General features: G+C 44.1%; 1 protein-coding gene across 2 annotated transcripts in view; it reads left to right on the forward strand.

The window, feature by feature from the left end:
* The window catches only part of WT1 (WT1 transcription factor), a 45,227-nt gene that overhangs the window by 14,462 nt on the left and 15,097 nt on the right, over positions 1-15,668 (forward strand). Inside the window, exons 5-6 of one of the 2 annotated variants that reach the window (XM_046684519.1) lie at positions 2,208-2,285; positions 3,256-3,306. In XM_046684519.1, the coding sequence (XP_046540475.1) occupies positions 2,208-2,285; positions 3,256-3,306 (129 nt within the window). The remainder of the gene's footprint in view (positions 1-2,207; positions 2,286-3,255; positions 3,307-15,668) is intronic. The other variant, XM_046684520.1, reaches the window with a different exon arrangement.

Below are 15,668 nucleotides of genomic sequence, written 5' to 3' on the forward strand. Positions count from 1 at the left end.
AACCGTGAAAATTAATTGCTAAAATATGCTATTTAACGCAATATGGCCAAAATCTTGTTCCAACATGTGGTACCAGCCGTCCTTCGAGCTCAGTACTGCGCATCTGACTGGTGGCCGCCATGCAGGGCGGTACAGTACGGGGTGCTGACTGAGCCCTCCCTCGGAGGATGAGCAGCAGGACACAGATGCTGTGTGGGAGAGAGCTCGTTTTCTAGGGGTTGAGAAATGCCCTTAGAAATACCTTCTCTTTGGGTGCTTCCTCATGGAGACCCTTAGGAGTCTGCAGGCTGCTCTTTGTGAGAAATGCCTGTGTCGTAAAGCGAGGTGCATGTAAGCCTGCGGCCCTCTTCAAAATCATGGTTTGTGCACTCTTACGCAGGAGTGAAATAATTCCAGAAAGATCCCACATCCCGATGGGGCCGAGGAAAACTGTCAGCTGGGACTGAGTGATCTTAGTTGGTGAACAAGTTTTTAAAAATTAGTGACAAAAATACAGAGCTGTCTGGGGAATACAATACCCATTGGCTGAGATTAATGGCAAGATTAATAAATGGACTGCTTGATGAAAAGGCAGGAGAGAACAAAAACCAGTGGAGATTGTGGAGGAGGCCGCTTATTAATGAACTGTCAGCCCAAAGAAAGTTCAAGAAGCTCTCTTGTGCTAAATGCAGCAGGCTGGCACTTCTAATAAAAATCGGGGTCCTTCAGGAATTAATTACAACAGCCTTACAGCAGGAATCTGTGGAATTGCGAAACGTGGTGGCACAGACCAGCACGGCCGCTGCTGCAAGTGGGGAAGCTGCAGGGGAAACTCATCATTTTTTTCATTGATATGCAGGATATTGTAGTCGCATTGTAGCCAGGCAGACGCGGGGTGAATGATGGGGTCCAGACGTACACTGACTAATGAAGCTGCACATACTTGGAGTTTGAAGTCACTTCACATTTCACATGTAGAAATCCCTCCTGGAATCTGATTTCCCCTTATCCCAGGCACCCACGGCTGAGGAATTCCACATAACTTTCAGAGTGATGATGCGAGAGGCAGATGGACTCCGCCACAACTTAGCAAGTGTGCCGAGAGAACCAGCATTCATTTATTCCAAGTTGCTGTCGTTTTCCTCACCCGCCACAAGTTCCCAGTTTGGTTGGCCTGACATACCTTCTCTTAATTAAAATTTGGCGTTGCCTCTGCCGGATGAAGCAACCCAAAGGAATGCCGTGGCAAGACAGAGGTTGTCCAGGGTTTTTGATCTGATGTCGAGAATCAGCTATCGGAAGCGTCTTACTTCCACTCGTGCCTGCCAGGACAGTGGAGTGCAAGTTATCTTCTGTGATGTGTTCAGACCAAGGGTTCCCAGACAAACCATCCATTCTTGGGTCTCAGATTTCATAATGAACCCTTTCAGTTCAGGAATAAATTTATTCCTAGGAGAGCTTGGTAATTCAGGACATTTCTGGCTATTGATTATGTGCTAGTTTTCCAGGAATGAGGGAGAAATAAAGGGGCAAGAAGAGCATGTGGTTGGTGTACCTCGTGGTGTATTTTCTCCTTTGGGGTGTGAATGGAGGTGACCAGCCAGGATTTTCCCCCACAGAACTTTATGGAACTGAGATTGGGGCTTTTTAAAAACTGTGTTTGACTTGTGCCAGGAGGACAGACTGCGGAGAGAGCATTCCTCCAGTTGCTCAGTCTCCCGTCCTCTTCCTGCTGCTTGTCACGCCTTGAGGATTGGGCTCCATTGCCCCATCACTCTGACTTTTCAGGCCCTCATAATCCATGTGATACTTCTGCTTTTGGTTAAAACAACTTAATGGTCTTTTCAGGAATAATTAACCTGCTGTCTTTTACCTCCAGCTCCACGCCTTTAACTTTCCTGTCAAGTGACTGGCCTGGCGGAGGCTACTCCCTTCAGCCTCTCCCCTCAGAGGTTTAGTTCTCCTTTAGAAACTGCAGGGTTTGCCACACTGAGGGTTTTTAAAGGCTTCTGAGTTCCTCTCAATCCTTCCCGCTGTGTGTGAAGTGAGTAACTGTGCTGGGATCAGTGGGATGAAATGAAAATCACCTCAGACCTGGGCGTTCCGTCATTCTGGAAACTTGGAGGCCACTGTTGTAAGGAGAGGTTAAAACTCCATTGCTCTTTGAAGAAACAATTGCATATTTTTTTGTAGTTGTGTGTTTCTAACTCTGGATGTTTTTCTAACAGTGACAATTTATACCAAATGACCTCCCAGCTCGAGTGCATGACCTGGAATCAGATGAACTTGGGAGCCACATTGAAGGGGTAAGGTCTTCTCTATTCCATCGCCCGTAAACAGTAATGTACACCTGTCTGAACTGCTTTCTAGTGCTTGTAACTTAGGAAGAGAGTGCAGTTTTAGAAGACTGGGCATGGCTCTCTGTAGAATTAACACACTTTCTTCCCTCCCAAGCTGGTGGGTTGTGTTCAGTGTTAAATCTCCAGGAATATAAATCGAGATGTTTGGTCTGGAACAAGGACTGCTGGAGGGCTCTTCACAGTTGTGTCCATTCAACCACCTCAGTGCTTGTTTTGCTAGTGGTATCACAGATGTGACCCATTACACCGTCTTATCAAGAAGTGCTTTCAGTTTACAACGTCCAGCATCCAAGTTCGTAATGAACAGTAGTGGTTTGGACAGTGCAGTCGCATGTGCTCACACCTGGGTACCCCATGGGTTTTCTTTGCCCCTGATGGATGGCCACAGTTGGGAGCATGCAGCATAGGCAGGGGCAGCTCCTTGCACCTGAAAGTGAGTAAAGGAAAGCAGGTGGGACTTGCTTTCAACAGAACAAAAGCTCACTTTCAGTTTTCCAGTAAGTATGAGTGGAGGGCAGTAGGATCTGACACTCAGAAAGTCCCTGTGCTGTGTCAGGTGCTCTTCTAGGTCATCTCATCGAATCTTCCTAAAGGCATTATGAGGCCTGGTATTGTTGCCCTGTTCTGTCAACCTCAGAGAGTTAAGTAACTTCTCCAGTTCACATCGTATTAAGTGGTGGAGCTGGGATTCCAAGCCTAGATCTTGTTCCAAAGCACAAGCTCTTTCCAGCCTCCCTGTGGTGCCTCCCCCGCTATTAGCCCCATGGGGTCAGGGACTTAGTTCAGCACTCTTGGCTAGACAGCTGGTTTCATGTCTCTGTGTACTTAGTGGCCTCTCACTGGATTCTGGGATCGGGGGGCTTGCTAGCGCCATGCATGCTCCACTCCCCATTCCCCACCTCTCCTTCTCTTCTAGAGTTGCTGCTGGGAGCTCCAGCTCAGTGAAATGGACAGAAGGGCAGAGCAAGTGAGTGGACAGTGCGATGATGGCAAAGCAAATGACGTAGGCCTTTGGACGGGCGCCTGGGTGGTGCGGGAGTTAGAACTGACAGTGGTAATCAGGGTCGCAGCTGGCGAAGGGGTGGGAGGAGCGAGTCAGTCCCTTTCTCTTTGCCTCTCATTTGTCCCAGATGCCCTGTGGGCAGAGAGGAGGTGGGGACGTTTCTCGTCAGCATACACCTGGGAGACGGTTTTGAAAAGGATGCAGTAGGAACCCTCTCAGATGTTTCACGGAGTAGATGTTTCACATAGTAGATTTGTGGTTTTACACGTAATCCTTTTAGATCAGTCAGATATTTTGGACATACTTAACTTGCTTTTTCTCTATTTACCTTTAAATCTCTCAGGGAGAACTTAATTCTTAGCCCAAGTCCAGGGCCAGACTTGTTTTCATTCCCAAACTTCTGTGCCTCCAGCCCGGAGTCTGCACTCGGGGCGTAAACTCCAGCCTCCCTCTCTCACCCTCTGTCTGTCGTCGGTCAGTCCTGGCTTCTGGGTGATCATCCTTCAGTGATCAGTAGAGTCACCATCAGAGCCCCCTCTCCCCCCCACCCCCCAACTTCTCTGCTACTGTATCCACATCCCCACCTCTTCTCTCTAGACCTGGAAGTAAAAGGCCTCCTGTTGATTTGAATTTTTTCTCTCCCCTCTTCCATCCAAGGGGCTGTGACCATTTCAGTGTTGTCTTCTGCCCACCTCCACTTGTCTTCTGTTTCTTGGCTTCTGGGTCCCACCCTATCTCTCTGTCTCTCCTCCTTCTCTCCTGTCTCCTGTTCTCAGAATTCAGTAGCTCTCCCCAAACCAAATGCCAAGAATGGACAGAACTTGATTGTGAACTAAGCCGCAAGCTTCACTTTTACAGTTTCTTCATGCTAGAATACAGCGTTGGCTTGTTTGCCTACTTACAGAAATTATAGATAAGCAGTCTTGGCACATGTTTGAATCTGGGTCTTTCCATAGTTGAGATAATTTTGATACCTTTTAAGGTCTTTAAACATGTGGTATTAGTCACTTGCTGGGGAATCAGAAGCTGTATTGTAAGGATGAAGCACAAAGTGTGAATCATTTGTTTTTTTCAATCCTGTATAAGAAAAAAACTAGAAGAGTTTTCACTGGTCTGGTGCTTTCATTTTGGAAAAGAATTCCTGAAGTCAAATGTATTTCTTCAATACTTTATTCAGAGAGCTGTATAAAAAGGATCAAATGGCCCCAACAGGTAGTCTTACAGAGGAGCAGCTCTTTGGAGAGTAAAAACTTCCTCTTGTGTAACTTGCTGACATCTCCCCTCACGTTGTGGAGTTTTTCTTCTGGCAGGCGTTGTGAGTCAGCTAATGTCTGCTTCCATTTGTGAATTGAACGTTTGTCTGAGGGTGGAGGTTAGCATTACTGGGCCCTGTGTTGGGGGCTTTATATACGCTTCCTCTTGATTTCACAATAGTCCTGGGATACTGTGGTCACCTTTGTCGTCCAGGTGAGGAGGCCAGAGAGCTCACACCACTAACGAAGTTCATACAGCGATTAAGTGGCAGGGCCATGCTGGAACCCACTTCTGTCTGACTCCAGGATCTGGGCTCCAGATTAGAGGTTCTTAAACTTTTTAGACTGTGACCATAATTAGAAATACCTTTGACACTGAGATCCAATATACACACATGCGTGCACACGCACACCCAACAAATTTTCACAAACAGTACTTACCCTTACTACGTGCTGTGCATGTTCATGCTTTCTGTTTTATTCCATAATTTTTAAAGTGCTGGTTGTTTATATGTAGATTGATTTTACAGCCCACTGATGTGTCATGACCCAAGGTTCGCCTCTCTTTCAGCTCTTAAGAATAGCGACTCCTTAGATCCTCCTCCAAGGCCGTGAACAGCCTCGAGTTGGGTTCAGTCGGATCTGATATTCCAGTAGAAAGTTTGCCTTTTCCCCAGGGGGACATAATCTGGGGAAAATAATCATTATTCTCTATTATACTGAGTTTACTTTCTTTTGCCATGTTATGAAAACACTGTTAATATGGACAATACATTTGAGAAAAGATATTTGATGAAGAAAGATGAAGAGAAATAGCCATCTTTTGCTTTAATCCACAACTAGTGTGTTGACATTATTTGAAATCAGTGGTAAGAACAATCATGGCGACAGAGTAGATCTATAACAGGAAAACTGAGGTTTGACTCATGTTTTGGAGGAAAAAAGATATAGTTCCCATGCCACACCTAAAACTGAGGCATTATCAATTTTTTATGAAAAGATCATATACCTTGGAATAACCCCCACTAAATATTTGTTCGTGTCTTCTTTCCTTGAAAGTGTTTCTTTTACAAAAAGAATAGGCATGTTTCCTTGGGTCCTAAGCAGGTCCACCGAAACATCTCTCACTGGACGTGAGGGAGCAGCAGTGGGTGGGGACGGGGTTCTGGGGAGAACGTGGACCAGATGAGATGAGAAGATGACACGAGGAGGAGGGGCACTCTGATTTCTCTTGTCTCCTTCCACCTCCACTCATTTTCTCATCTCTGCGTGCCCATTGGGATCAGAACTACTTTCATGACCTCAAACGGGAGAATATCCTATTTCGATTTAAGTCAGAAAGAAGGTACTTTATGGAACCACTTTCTTAACTCTGACTTTTTTCCTCACCCACACACAAATGAAATTAGATTTTTTTAAGTGGGTCACAGGAAAAAAAGATTGCCAGAACTCTTTGTAAGCATTAGTCCACCTTTATGTATAATTCTGTTAACGGTGCCTTGCATTGTCTGTTTTTTATTTCTTTAAAAACGTTTTCTCTGCATTCTTAATGGCTGCTGATTTTCTAAGGCTGCTCACAAACCTTGGCGACTCTGTTAGCCTCTGTTTTGTCTCTTCTGAAGAAAATATCCTGCAAAATGGAGAAACACATCAACCTTGACTGTGGTCCAAGTTACAAAAACAAGGAAGAAGCTATTCTCTGGAGACGCGGGCAGGGGAGTGGGAAATGGAGCACAATAGAAACGCAAAGGAGTGCTCAGCAAAATGAATGTCCCTTTGCTGGTCCAAGAAGTCTACAGACTGTTGGGAACACACAGTGTTTGACCTGTGGATGCTTGAAAGGAAAAACGAAAGACTCACGATGAGTGATGTATAGTGAAAACAAAGCTGCGAGTTTTGGTAGGGCCAAGGCTGTCGAATCTGGAGAAAATTCCCACTAGACATGGTCTCATCCCTGAGAACCTGTGCCAAGAGAGATAGCGGTCCTCTCTGGCCGGAAGATCCAACACACAGCCCGGCACCTTCCCTCTCCAGCTCGTGAGCATAAGGTCCTTGTCCAAGAGATTTACTTCTTGAAAATAGATAGCTTGCTTGTAAGTGGCTCCTGGAGCTTGAGATGCTGAAGCAAAGGTGGGGAAGCAGCTCCTGGAACATCAGCTTTCCTGAGTGACTCCTTCTCCACACCCTGCAAAAAGTTGTTAATTTCTCCTTTCAAATGGTGACCTTGATGCCTTGGGAGCCCCTTTGTCTCACGAGGGTCTGGTGGCCTTGCTGCACAACAAAGCAATGGGACTCCTGGGCTGTGTTGCCTGTGCCTCCCAGAGTGGATGAGTTGGGGCTGCTCCTTCCCTCCTGCCCGACCCGTCCACATTTCCCACCCTTTCTCTCTGAGCACGTATTCAGTTAATGTATGTGATTTTTTTATTATGTCAGGAATGTGTATGAATTATGGAGCACTTAGAAAATATGACTGTGTCGGGAAGGAAATTAACACCCTCAGAGCCCTGAACAGTGTGCACACTTCCAGACCTTTCTCTGTGTCCATGCACATTTGTGTCACTTTCTGCCTTATGACAAACCATCGGTTTCCACGTAGATCTATGTCAGCAAATACGTATCTGTAGCTGTAGCAAAGGTCTGTGTTTTGACCTTTATGAGAGCCTTGACTTTTGGAAAATATTCTCAACATCTTAAAAAATCTTCACTTAAAAAATATGTCAGGCATATCATTTCCACACTATGTTTCTAACTATTTTATTTTAAAGCAAGGAATGGTCTTCATTGCATAAAGGTGAGGAGAAGACAGGTTTGTTTAGATCAGGAGAAGAAAGAAGCCAAGCAGGAAGGATAGTGGAGGGAAGATGGTGGTGAAGGGGCCAAGCTGAAAATGAGCATGGGGGTGAAGTGGGGCGGGGGGCTCCGGTCTGTTGATAAAGGAGTGTGTGCACGTGCATGCCTGCATCTTGAGGGGAAAGGGTATAGCAGAGGAGTGGAGGATGTCTTTCATGACCTAAGGGAATATTTTGGACCTCTCATGTCTATGCTCCCATCTTGGGCCCTTCTGAGACCCCTGCTTATCAATTATCTTTCTCCCTGTCATCTACCCAAGAGAAAATCACAACCTCTAGCTAGGAAAACATTGATATTGAAGCTACACTAGTAAAAGGTCATCCTAATAAATGTGTCTCTGAAATGAGGGCTCCTGCATATTTTAGTAGGCTTTTTTCCTACTAAAAGTAAACAAGTTCATTTATTCTAGCTTTATTTCTGACTCTCCACTTTAAAAGCAAAGCCACAGATGTAGTGTTCCTAAGGCTAAGATGGGGACTTTATAAAAAATGAAAACAACGTTTTTCCCCCTTGATTATAAAAGTAGCACAGGCTTATTATTAAAAAAAAATGCAGACAGTACCAAAACATTAGAGAGGAGGAAAAAAGTCATCTGTTATCTCCTCGCCCAGAGATAACTATTTTTTAAACATATTCCAGTGTATTTGTATCTGCAGAGAAAAAATTTTGGAAACACTTATTGAACTGTTAGCTGTAGTTGCCTCTGGAAAGATTGGAAGGAAAGGCAAAAGTCCCATAGAGCCGCGTTTAAGAATCGGGAGCAGAGAGCCTGGAGACCTCGTGTGAAGACAGCACTTCATGGAACTTTCCTGCGAAAGAGCAAAGAAACAGGATTCTGGTTCAGTAGGGATAGAGGGTGAGAAGGTGGTGTTTTTATTGCTTTGCTTTCCTTTATTTATTTATTTTTAGATAGAAGTACCTGCGTGTTTGTTTGCTGATGAGAATGATCAAGAAGAGGAAAACTGTTGATGACGGGAGGACAAAGAATTGTTGGAACCATGTCCTTGAGAGCAGAGGCTCCCTGTGCAAGCGGGCTGGTTAGCTGGGAGCTGGGGCAGTTCATCTAGTAGCAACGCTGATTTACAGAGTGCTTGGTTTGTAATGGTGTTAACCCTTTGCTTGTCCAATGCTCTGCAAATATTTTCTCTGGTTTGTATTTTAGCTCTGTTACTGGTGGTTTTTTTTCTTTCAGAGATTTTTATTTTTATAGTAAAAATGATCAGATTTTGTTTTATAGTTTAAAGTTTTTGGCTTTTGTATCATGCCTAAAATGATTTTTCACATCCCAACATTTTTAAAAATTTACTTATTTATTGGTACATTTTTAAATTTGCTTTTTACATTTAAACATTTAATTCATCCTGAATTTATTTGGCAGTTGGATTCCACCTTGATTTGTTTCTAGATGACCAGCCAGTATTCCCGAACCATTTTGAATAATCCACCCTTTCCTCATTAATTTCAGATACTACCTTCATCAATCCTTGGATCCTATCAGATTTCTTGGATCCATTTCTAGACTCTTGATTCTCTTCTTTTGATCAGTCTGACTCTTTCTGCCAAGTATCAGACTGTTTTCTTTGCTATAATTTTATAGTCTGTTTAAATATCTGAAAGGAAAGATCCCTCACATTGGACTTCTTTTTCAAACTATTTCTGCCTGTTATCTCTTGTTTATTCTTCAAGATGAACTTTAAATTCCTTTTGTTAATTTCAAAGAAAGTCTTTGTCAATGTTGGTTCTTTAGTTGTGACAAATGCACGACACTAATGTGAGGTGTTAGTAATAGGGGGACTGGGTGTGGGGTGTATGAGAACTGTCTGTATTATCTTGGAAATTTTTCTGTAAATCTAAAAACATTCTAAAATAACAAGTTTACTTTTTAAAAGTGTTAATTGGGAGTTTGAATGGATTATATCATGTTTAAAAATTGATTTGGAGGAAGATTGACTTCTGAAAAAATTTTAATCCTTTCTTTAAGAACATGGCATTTCTCAGACTGTTTCAAGTTTTGTTCTATGTCGGATGTTCCTATTTAGAATTTCCTCCTTTTCCAGATTTTTAACAGTGATGCCTCTGGCCTCAAAACCTCTTTACAGTGAGTGTGATTCCTGTGGATGCGTGGCAAGGTTTTCCTCTGTTTCTTCACCTTGAATTACTTTGTTGTGTTACTCACGTCAGTTTGGAGGGTGGGGTCCATGGAAGAGATGATTACACACACATCCCTCATACCTTCAAGCCTCCATTTCAACTGGAGAAGCAGGAGAAATCTTAGTCTTAAGAGCTCTGTACTTGATCCTGGGGTTTTAGGGAGGACATTTTTTTTCTGTAATTTTATGTAATGACTTGTTCATGTAATTGAGTAAACTTTTTCAGATTCACTGGTGTGTGAGCAAGCTGGGTGGGAGCCTTTGGGAATACAGGCTGAAAAGATCCTGTTCTATCTTTCCTGTATGAAATGCAGGGTTTGTCTAACACGTGGATTTAGGATACCCATTCTTGGAGTGGAGCCAGCAGCAGTCTCTGGCCATAGAGCCAAAGCGTTGAGCACATAGAGCCCAATGAGTTGAGATGAAATTGGGGTTCCGATGAACTAGTGCCTCAATACTGGACTCATGTAAGGGGAGAGCCAGATATTTCTTGTGATCTGATGAGATGGTCTGTGAGATGTGAATTCCTGTGTCTGTATGTGTTGAAGTAGGAAGGAAAGTCCTGCCTAAAAACGTTCTTCTGAGGAGTAGGGGCCAGTAAACACTGTGGTTTTTTGAACCATGTTCTCCCCAGACTGTTGTGGGAAACTGGATGTGAAATATCTCTTAGCTCTGCTCGGAGTGTGAAATAAGAGGAAAAAGGTCAGTTGGAGAGGTTGTGTACCATTTCAGGTGGTGAGGAAAGCTTGGTGGTTCATCAGGGCTGATTTATACAAGTGTTGCTGGCAGGCTGTTAACCTTTCAGCCTGTGTCCCTATTAAAGAGTGGCCAACGGCTAGGCTGCGTGGGAAGTGAAGACACATGAGCTGTGACTGTAAAGAAACTTAAAAATAGGAATACAAACAAGGTTTTATTAATAATAGCATGGTTGGAACAAGTGGGCATCTTCCAAAAGGCAGAACTTTGAATGGACCAGTGTTCATTTACAGGTATCTCGTTTAGATATATTTGCTGAAAAATAAGCCCAATTAACTTTAAATAACTGTCAGATTATGTATTAATTGGGACCTTTTCTATAGCAGGTGGCAGAACCCCAGTTGTAACTGGCAGCTTGTTGTGTTGTATTTGAAACTCCGTATTTGGATTCAGGAACTCTCCTGCCCTGTCTCTTGTCTCTGCTCCCTGGGCTGGCCGCCTTCTCAGGCAGGCTCTCTCCATTGTGGCAAAAATAGCTCCAGTTTTTGGCACCTAAGCCCACAAGGAGAATCCCTCTCTGTTGGTTCTTGAGCGGAAGACCCCGAGAAGGCGTGGATGGGCCTGGATGGGGTCACGTGGTAGAGAATGCAGTGGTCTGGCTGGCCGGGCATTGCTCACACACTCACCCCAGGAGCCCAACGGTGGGATTAGAGGGGCAGAGCAAGAGATGCTCAACAGAAAGTTTAGCACACTGAGTCCGTGCAGTGGGGTGAGCCCTCTCCCCCCAGATGTGAGGTGGAGCTGGAAGGACCTGGATGAAAATGATCGCAGGCTGCAGTAGGGGGAAGCCTGCTTTCTGATGCTTGTGGGAAAAGTGTTCATTAGAAAGTACAATAGCTAGGATCCCTACCATAATGCAATTTTTAGTTAAAAGTGACACAAAATATATTGTGTTTCTGTTAAAAGTCAAAATGCATTTTTCTCTTGAGGTCTGAACTGAAATGAAACACCTGAAGGCAGGAAGAAGGTAAATTTTTCATGTAAAAAAATAAGTGATTCTTTTCCGTAGACTACTTCTGAGGAAATTTTATACCTATGAATTGTCAGATGACAGGAGTGACTTGTGTTTTTTTAAAACTCAATCGAATTTAACTTGGTTGTTTTACTTTTAGGTTCTGCTTTCTGTGCTGGATTAGTAAAAGAAATTGCATCGTCCACTCTTTCTCTTTATATTCTCAGGAGCAGAATAATCCTTTGGTTTTTAATATATCCACTGACCTATTATATTCCTACTAGAAAAGATGAAATTGCACAAAGCAAAGAGAATGGCTAGGTGGCATTGCTGATACTGTTCATGTAGAATTTTGAGTATTGTCCTTAGCTCACACGTGCTGGCCAAGAATGGAGCAGTGTTCACGCTGAGCTAGAGGTGGCTGTGCTAGGCTGCCACCAGCTCTGAACATGTGCAAAAAGCTCATCCAGCATCCATTCATGTCCCCAGGTCAGATGCTGTAAGTGGATGTGAGAGTGAGTTTTGAAATTGGTTAGAGAGAAATTCGCTTTTCATTCAGTAAATCTTTGAACCTGAGCATTCTGCTGTGACCACTGGGGCTTCCTAGGAGAAGTTCCTGGTTCTTTTGGTCCTAAATCCTCTAGGACTGATTAGTTCAAGTCTGACTCTCGCTCGTCCTCATGCATCGTGGGCATTTGTGCAGAGGCTTGTTGTCCTGTGGGTTGTGTTTTATTTTGTTGGTGTCCTCTTGTCTCTTTTATCCTGTAAGTGCCCTTGCCTTCCCCACCCCTCTCTGGGTCTCGAGCTGCTGGTTTGTTGGAGAGAGCAGGTCAGGTGGCTGGTCCAGTTTCTCACAATCTGAATTTGGCAGATTGCTTCCTCTGATCTTATGGCTTTGGACCCCATACCCTGTATTTCCTATAAAGAGGTAGTTCAATAGATCTGGAGGCTTGATTAGAATAACCGAGTGGTGGTGGTGTGTTTTGAAGGAAGCATACTTTCTGAACATGGTTTTGTTGCTCTTTGCCCTCAAAAGTGGCACACTAGACAGAGGTGAGCAGCAAAGTGTATTTTCAACACCAGAATGAACCAGGCACTTAAGTTTCTCGCATGTGAGCCTGAGTGTCAAGGATGGAGAGAGAAGAGTGGCTGATGGGTAAATTCCCTTTTCTGGATAGTTGATGTTTTCCCAGTGCTTCCCCTCAATCTCATCCGCTTTGCAGAGATGAGAAGACAGGTGAGGGTGGGGGACGCCCCTGGGCAGGGACTGGAGGTGGCCGGGAGAATTCACAGGCCAAGGTTGCCCCTTTCTGAATATTCATATCAAATGCTAATCTCTTTCAAGGTTCTTCTTTTTCCTCTTTTTTTCTTCTGTTGATAAGGGATTTCAGGGCGGCTCTGGTTTTCCTCATCTGTAAAACCTCAATTCCTTTTTATTAATCTTCTCGTGCCTGTGGAATATCAAAATTAATCATTTCTCAAGAAGCTACTCAAACATTAATTTCTGGGCCAAACCTCAATGTACAAGTTTTTAGCATGAAGAGGGTTCATAATTTGTGTTATATGAGGGACATTTTTCTCTTTTTGCAAACTTTCTAAGGACATGCATTTATGTATTTTAAAGCTGTCTAGGAAAAGCAAAATTTCTCAGGATACATTTTTATGCATTTTAAAGCTGTTTGGGAAAATGTACAGTCTATACCAGTGCCAGAAATGAAGTCACACAGTGTGGGCTCTGCTTGGTTTATTTTCCCAGTTAGGTAGAAATAGCTTTTTTGTAAAAAGGTTGCTCAGTTTCAGCTGCTCTCGCGCAGAAGCAGGCCGCTTCCATCAGTCAGCCTTGGGCTTCCTTTATACTGAAGCACATGCGGCACCTCAGCATGGAAGCTCAGTTGCTGAAGAGGGAACATTTTGAAGTGGCTCCTCCTCGTTGCCTCAGTCTCTCATCCTTCCCGCTCCCAGCACGTTTTTTAAACCTTCAACCATCATACTCCTGGAGAAGAGAGCTGGGGATCATGCAAGTGTCATGATGACAGAGTGAACCCAGGATGGGGTTCCACCACCAGAATATCTCCTGGTCTTGAAGAAGACGGGAGCTGACCTGGACTCAAACCCCCTCCCTGCCACTTGCCATCTGTCTGACTTTGTGCTGATAACTCCGTCTCTCCTTAAACCTCAGGATCGTTTGCTGCAAAATGGGGATAATGCTGTTGAGTAATAGGTACCCAGCATTGTGCTTTGCTTAGTCTCCTCTGATCCTGTGACAGTCCGGTGGGGGAGGGAGGCGCTGTTTTCTCTTTTATGTGATGCTGAGTCCAGGGAGGTTGAGTCATTTGCCTAAGGTGCTATGCTTAATGTCTCCTAGGTTGTGCTAAGGATATAAAATAGGAATTTTATAGCTCTCAACCACCAGGCTTGTGGGAAGCAGAGAGGAGACAGTTTCTCTGCTTGCTGGTCATCTGCTGCCTGCACTCATGGACCTGAACGTTTGTTGGGATAGGGCCAGAGTGATGCTTAACTTGTATTCTCCATGTAATTTACCTCTTTGATTTGCAAACAAATCTGTGAAAGAGGTGATTGGGTTCGTCTTACAGATGATGAACCTCAGTCACAGAGAGGTTTAGATGACTCACCCAACCACAGAACACAGAAATGACAGAAGTAGGCCTGGAGCACAAGCTCTCAGACGCGGAAGCTGTGTTCTTTCCGACGAGTCTTTCAGATTAATCTGGAGATAAGGATCCAGATTAATTTAGCTCTTTCACAACTATCTGTAAAGAAACCAAATATCCAGTTCCCTTGGTTTGGTGGGCTGAGTACTGACCCCAGCATTGTCCAAGTCCTGATCCCAGGACCTGTGAATGTCGCCTTATGTGGAAAAGGGAGTTGGCAGAGGTGATCAAGTTAAGGATCTTGAGATGGGAGATTATTCTGAATTATCTGTGTGGGCCCTAAATGTAATAAGTGTCTGTATAAGAGGAAGGAGAGGGAGATTTGACACAGAAGAATAGAAGATGAGACGAAGGAAGCACGAAGTCGGAGTGATGTTAAGAACAGACCAAGAGACGCACACGAGTCCTAGGACAGAAAAAGGCAGGGAGAGGCCCCCCTCAGCCTCCAGAAGAAAACAGCCCTGCCAGCACCTTGGCTTGAGCACAGTGAGGCTGATTTTAGACTTCTGATCTCCAGAATTGTAAGAGAATAAATCCGTGTTGTTTTAAGCATCAAATTTGTAGTAATTTGTTACCGCAGCTGTAGGAAACAGATACACTTGAATTTACTGGGTAGAAAATATGGTTTTCTGAGTATAACTCCAGTGCTTACACCGACTTTCAAGTGGGCCAGTGGAATTGGAGGTAAACAGCTGACACCTGTGGATGATGACATCGTCTGGATTTTTCTCTAGCAGCATTGGCCATTCCCGCTGTACAGGTATAGCATCCTTGCAAGCTTTGAAGAGTCTGGAAGATTCTAATATTCGATTTTCAAAGATTCAGGCACATCCCCACCTCTACTTTGTTGCCATGTGGGTGGAGACAACAGAATCAAGATGGAAGTTTCCAACCTGATGGTGATTCTATTAATTTCAATTATTTGCCAGAATTAAAACCCAGGCAATCTCACATAGAAATGCTGATTTCCAGCTTCTCTGGAGAGTGGAAAGATCTGACAGCACTGGGTTCCTGTTACTGCCAGTGCTTGGCTGGTACGGCAGAGTCCTGGCTGCCTCCTTTGGGCAGGGGTTGGGGTGACCCCGGTGGCTGTCTTGCTCTGCAGGGCCTTCATTTATTTTCCCCACTTTCTTGGCCCCCGTAGTCATATCTGAGTTTGTGACTCTGCTTTAAAGAAAAAAGAACCAAATCCATATTCTGACCAGTTTAGCAAACACATAAAATAATTGCCCATTGGCCAATAATCTGGAAATTCGTGGAGAATAAGGGAGGTGACAGAAGATTGAGACTGTTGTCTTGGTTGAGGTAAATGTCTTAGTTTTCAAGTAGGAAAAAACCAGTGGATCCTAGAAGCCACAGAGCAGTGGGATTAGCATGAGTTCTTGGGAAGCTGTTAAGCTGGATGTTCGGGAGCACGTGGGGAAGAATGGAGATCGTTAGGAAGCTGGGTGTGTTAACTATACACATGGCGGTGCTCAGGTCTGTTCTTTGCTCAGGTAGAATTACTAGTCTCATAGTAGAAGGTCACTAATTAGTGGATCTTTATTTTGAAAAGACATTTCATAGTTATCTTTGATGTCCTTATGGGAATTATGGGCTAAATACTTAAAGGAATGCTTTGTGTCTAGTTGAACAACAAAACCAAAGGAGCTGTCTTGTGTCTCCGTCAGTCTGGCCAGGTTTGCAGTGCCGT

The sequence above is a fragment of the Equus quagga genome, chromosome 14 (assembly GCF_021613505.1).
Source record: "Equus quagga isolate Etosha38 chromosome 14, UCLA_HA_Equagga_1.0, whole genome shotgun sequence".
NCBI classification, from domain to species: Eukaryota; Metazoa; Chordata; class Mammalia; order Perissodactyla; family Equidae; genus Equus; species Equus quagga.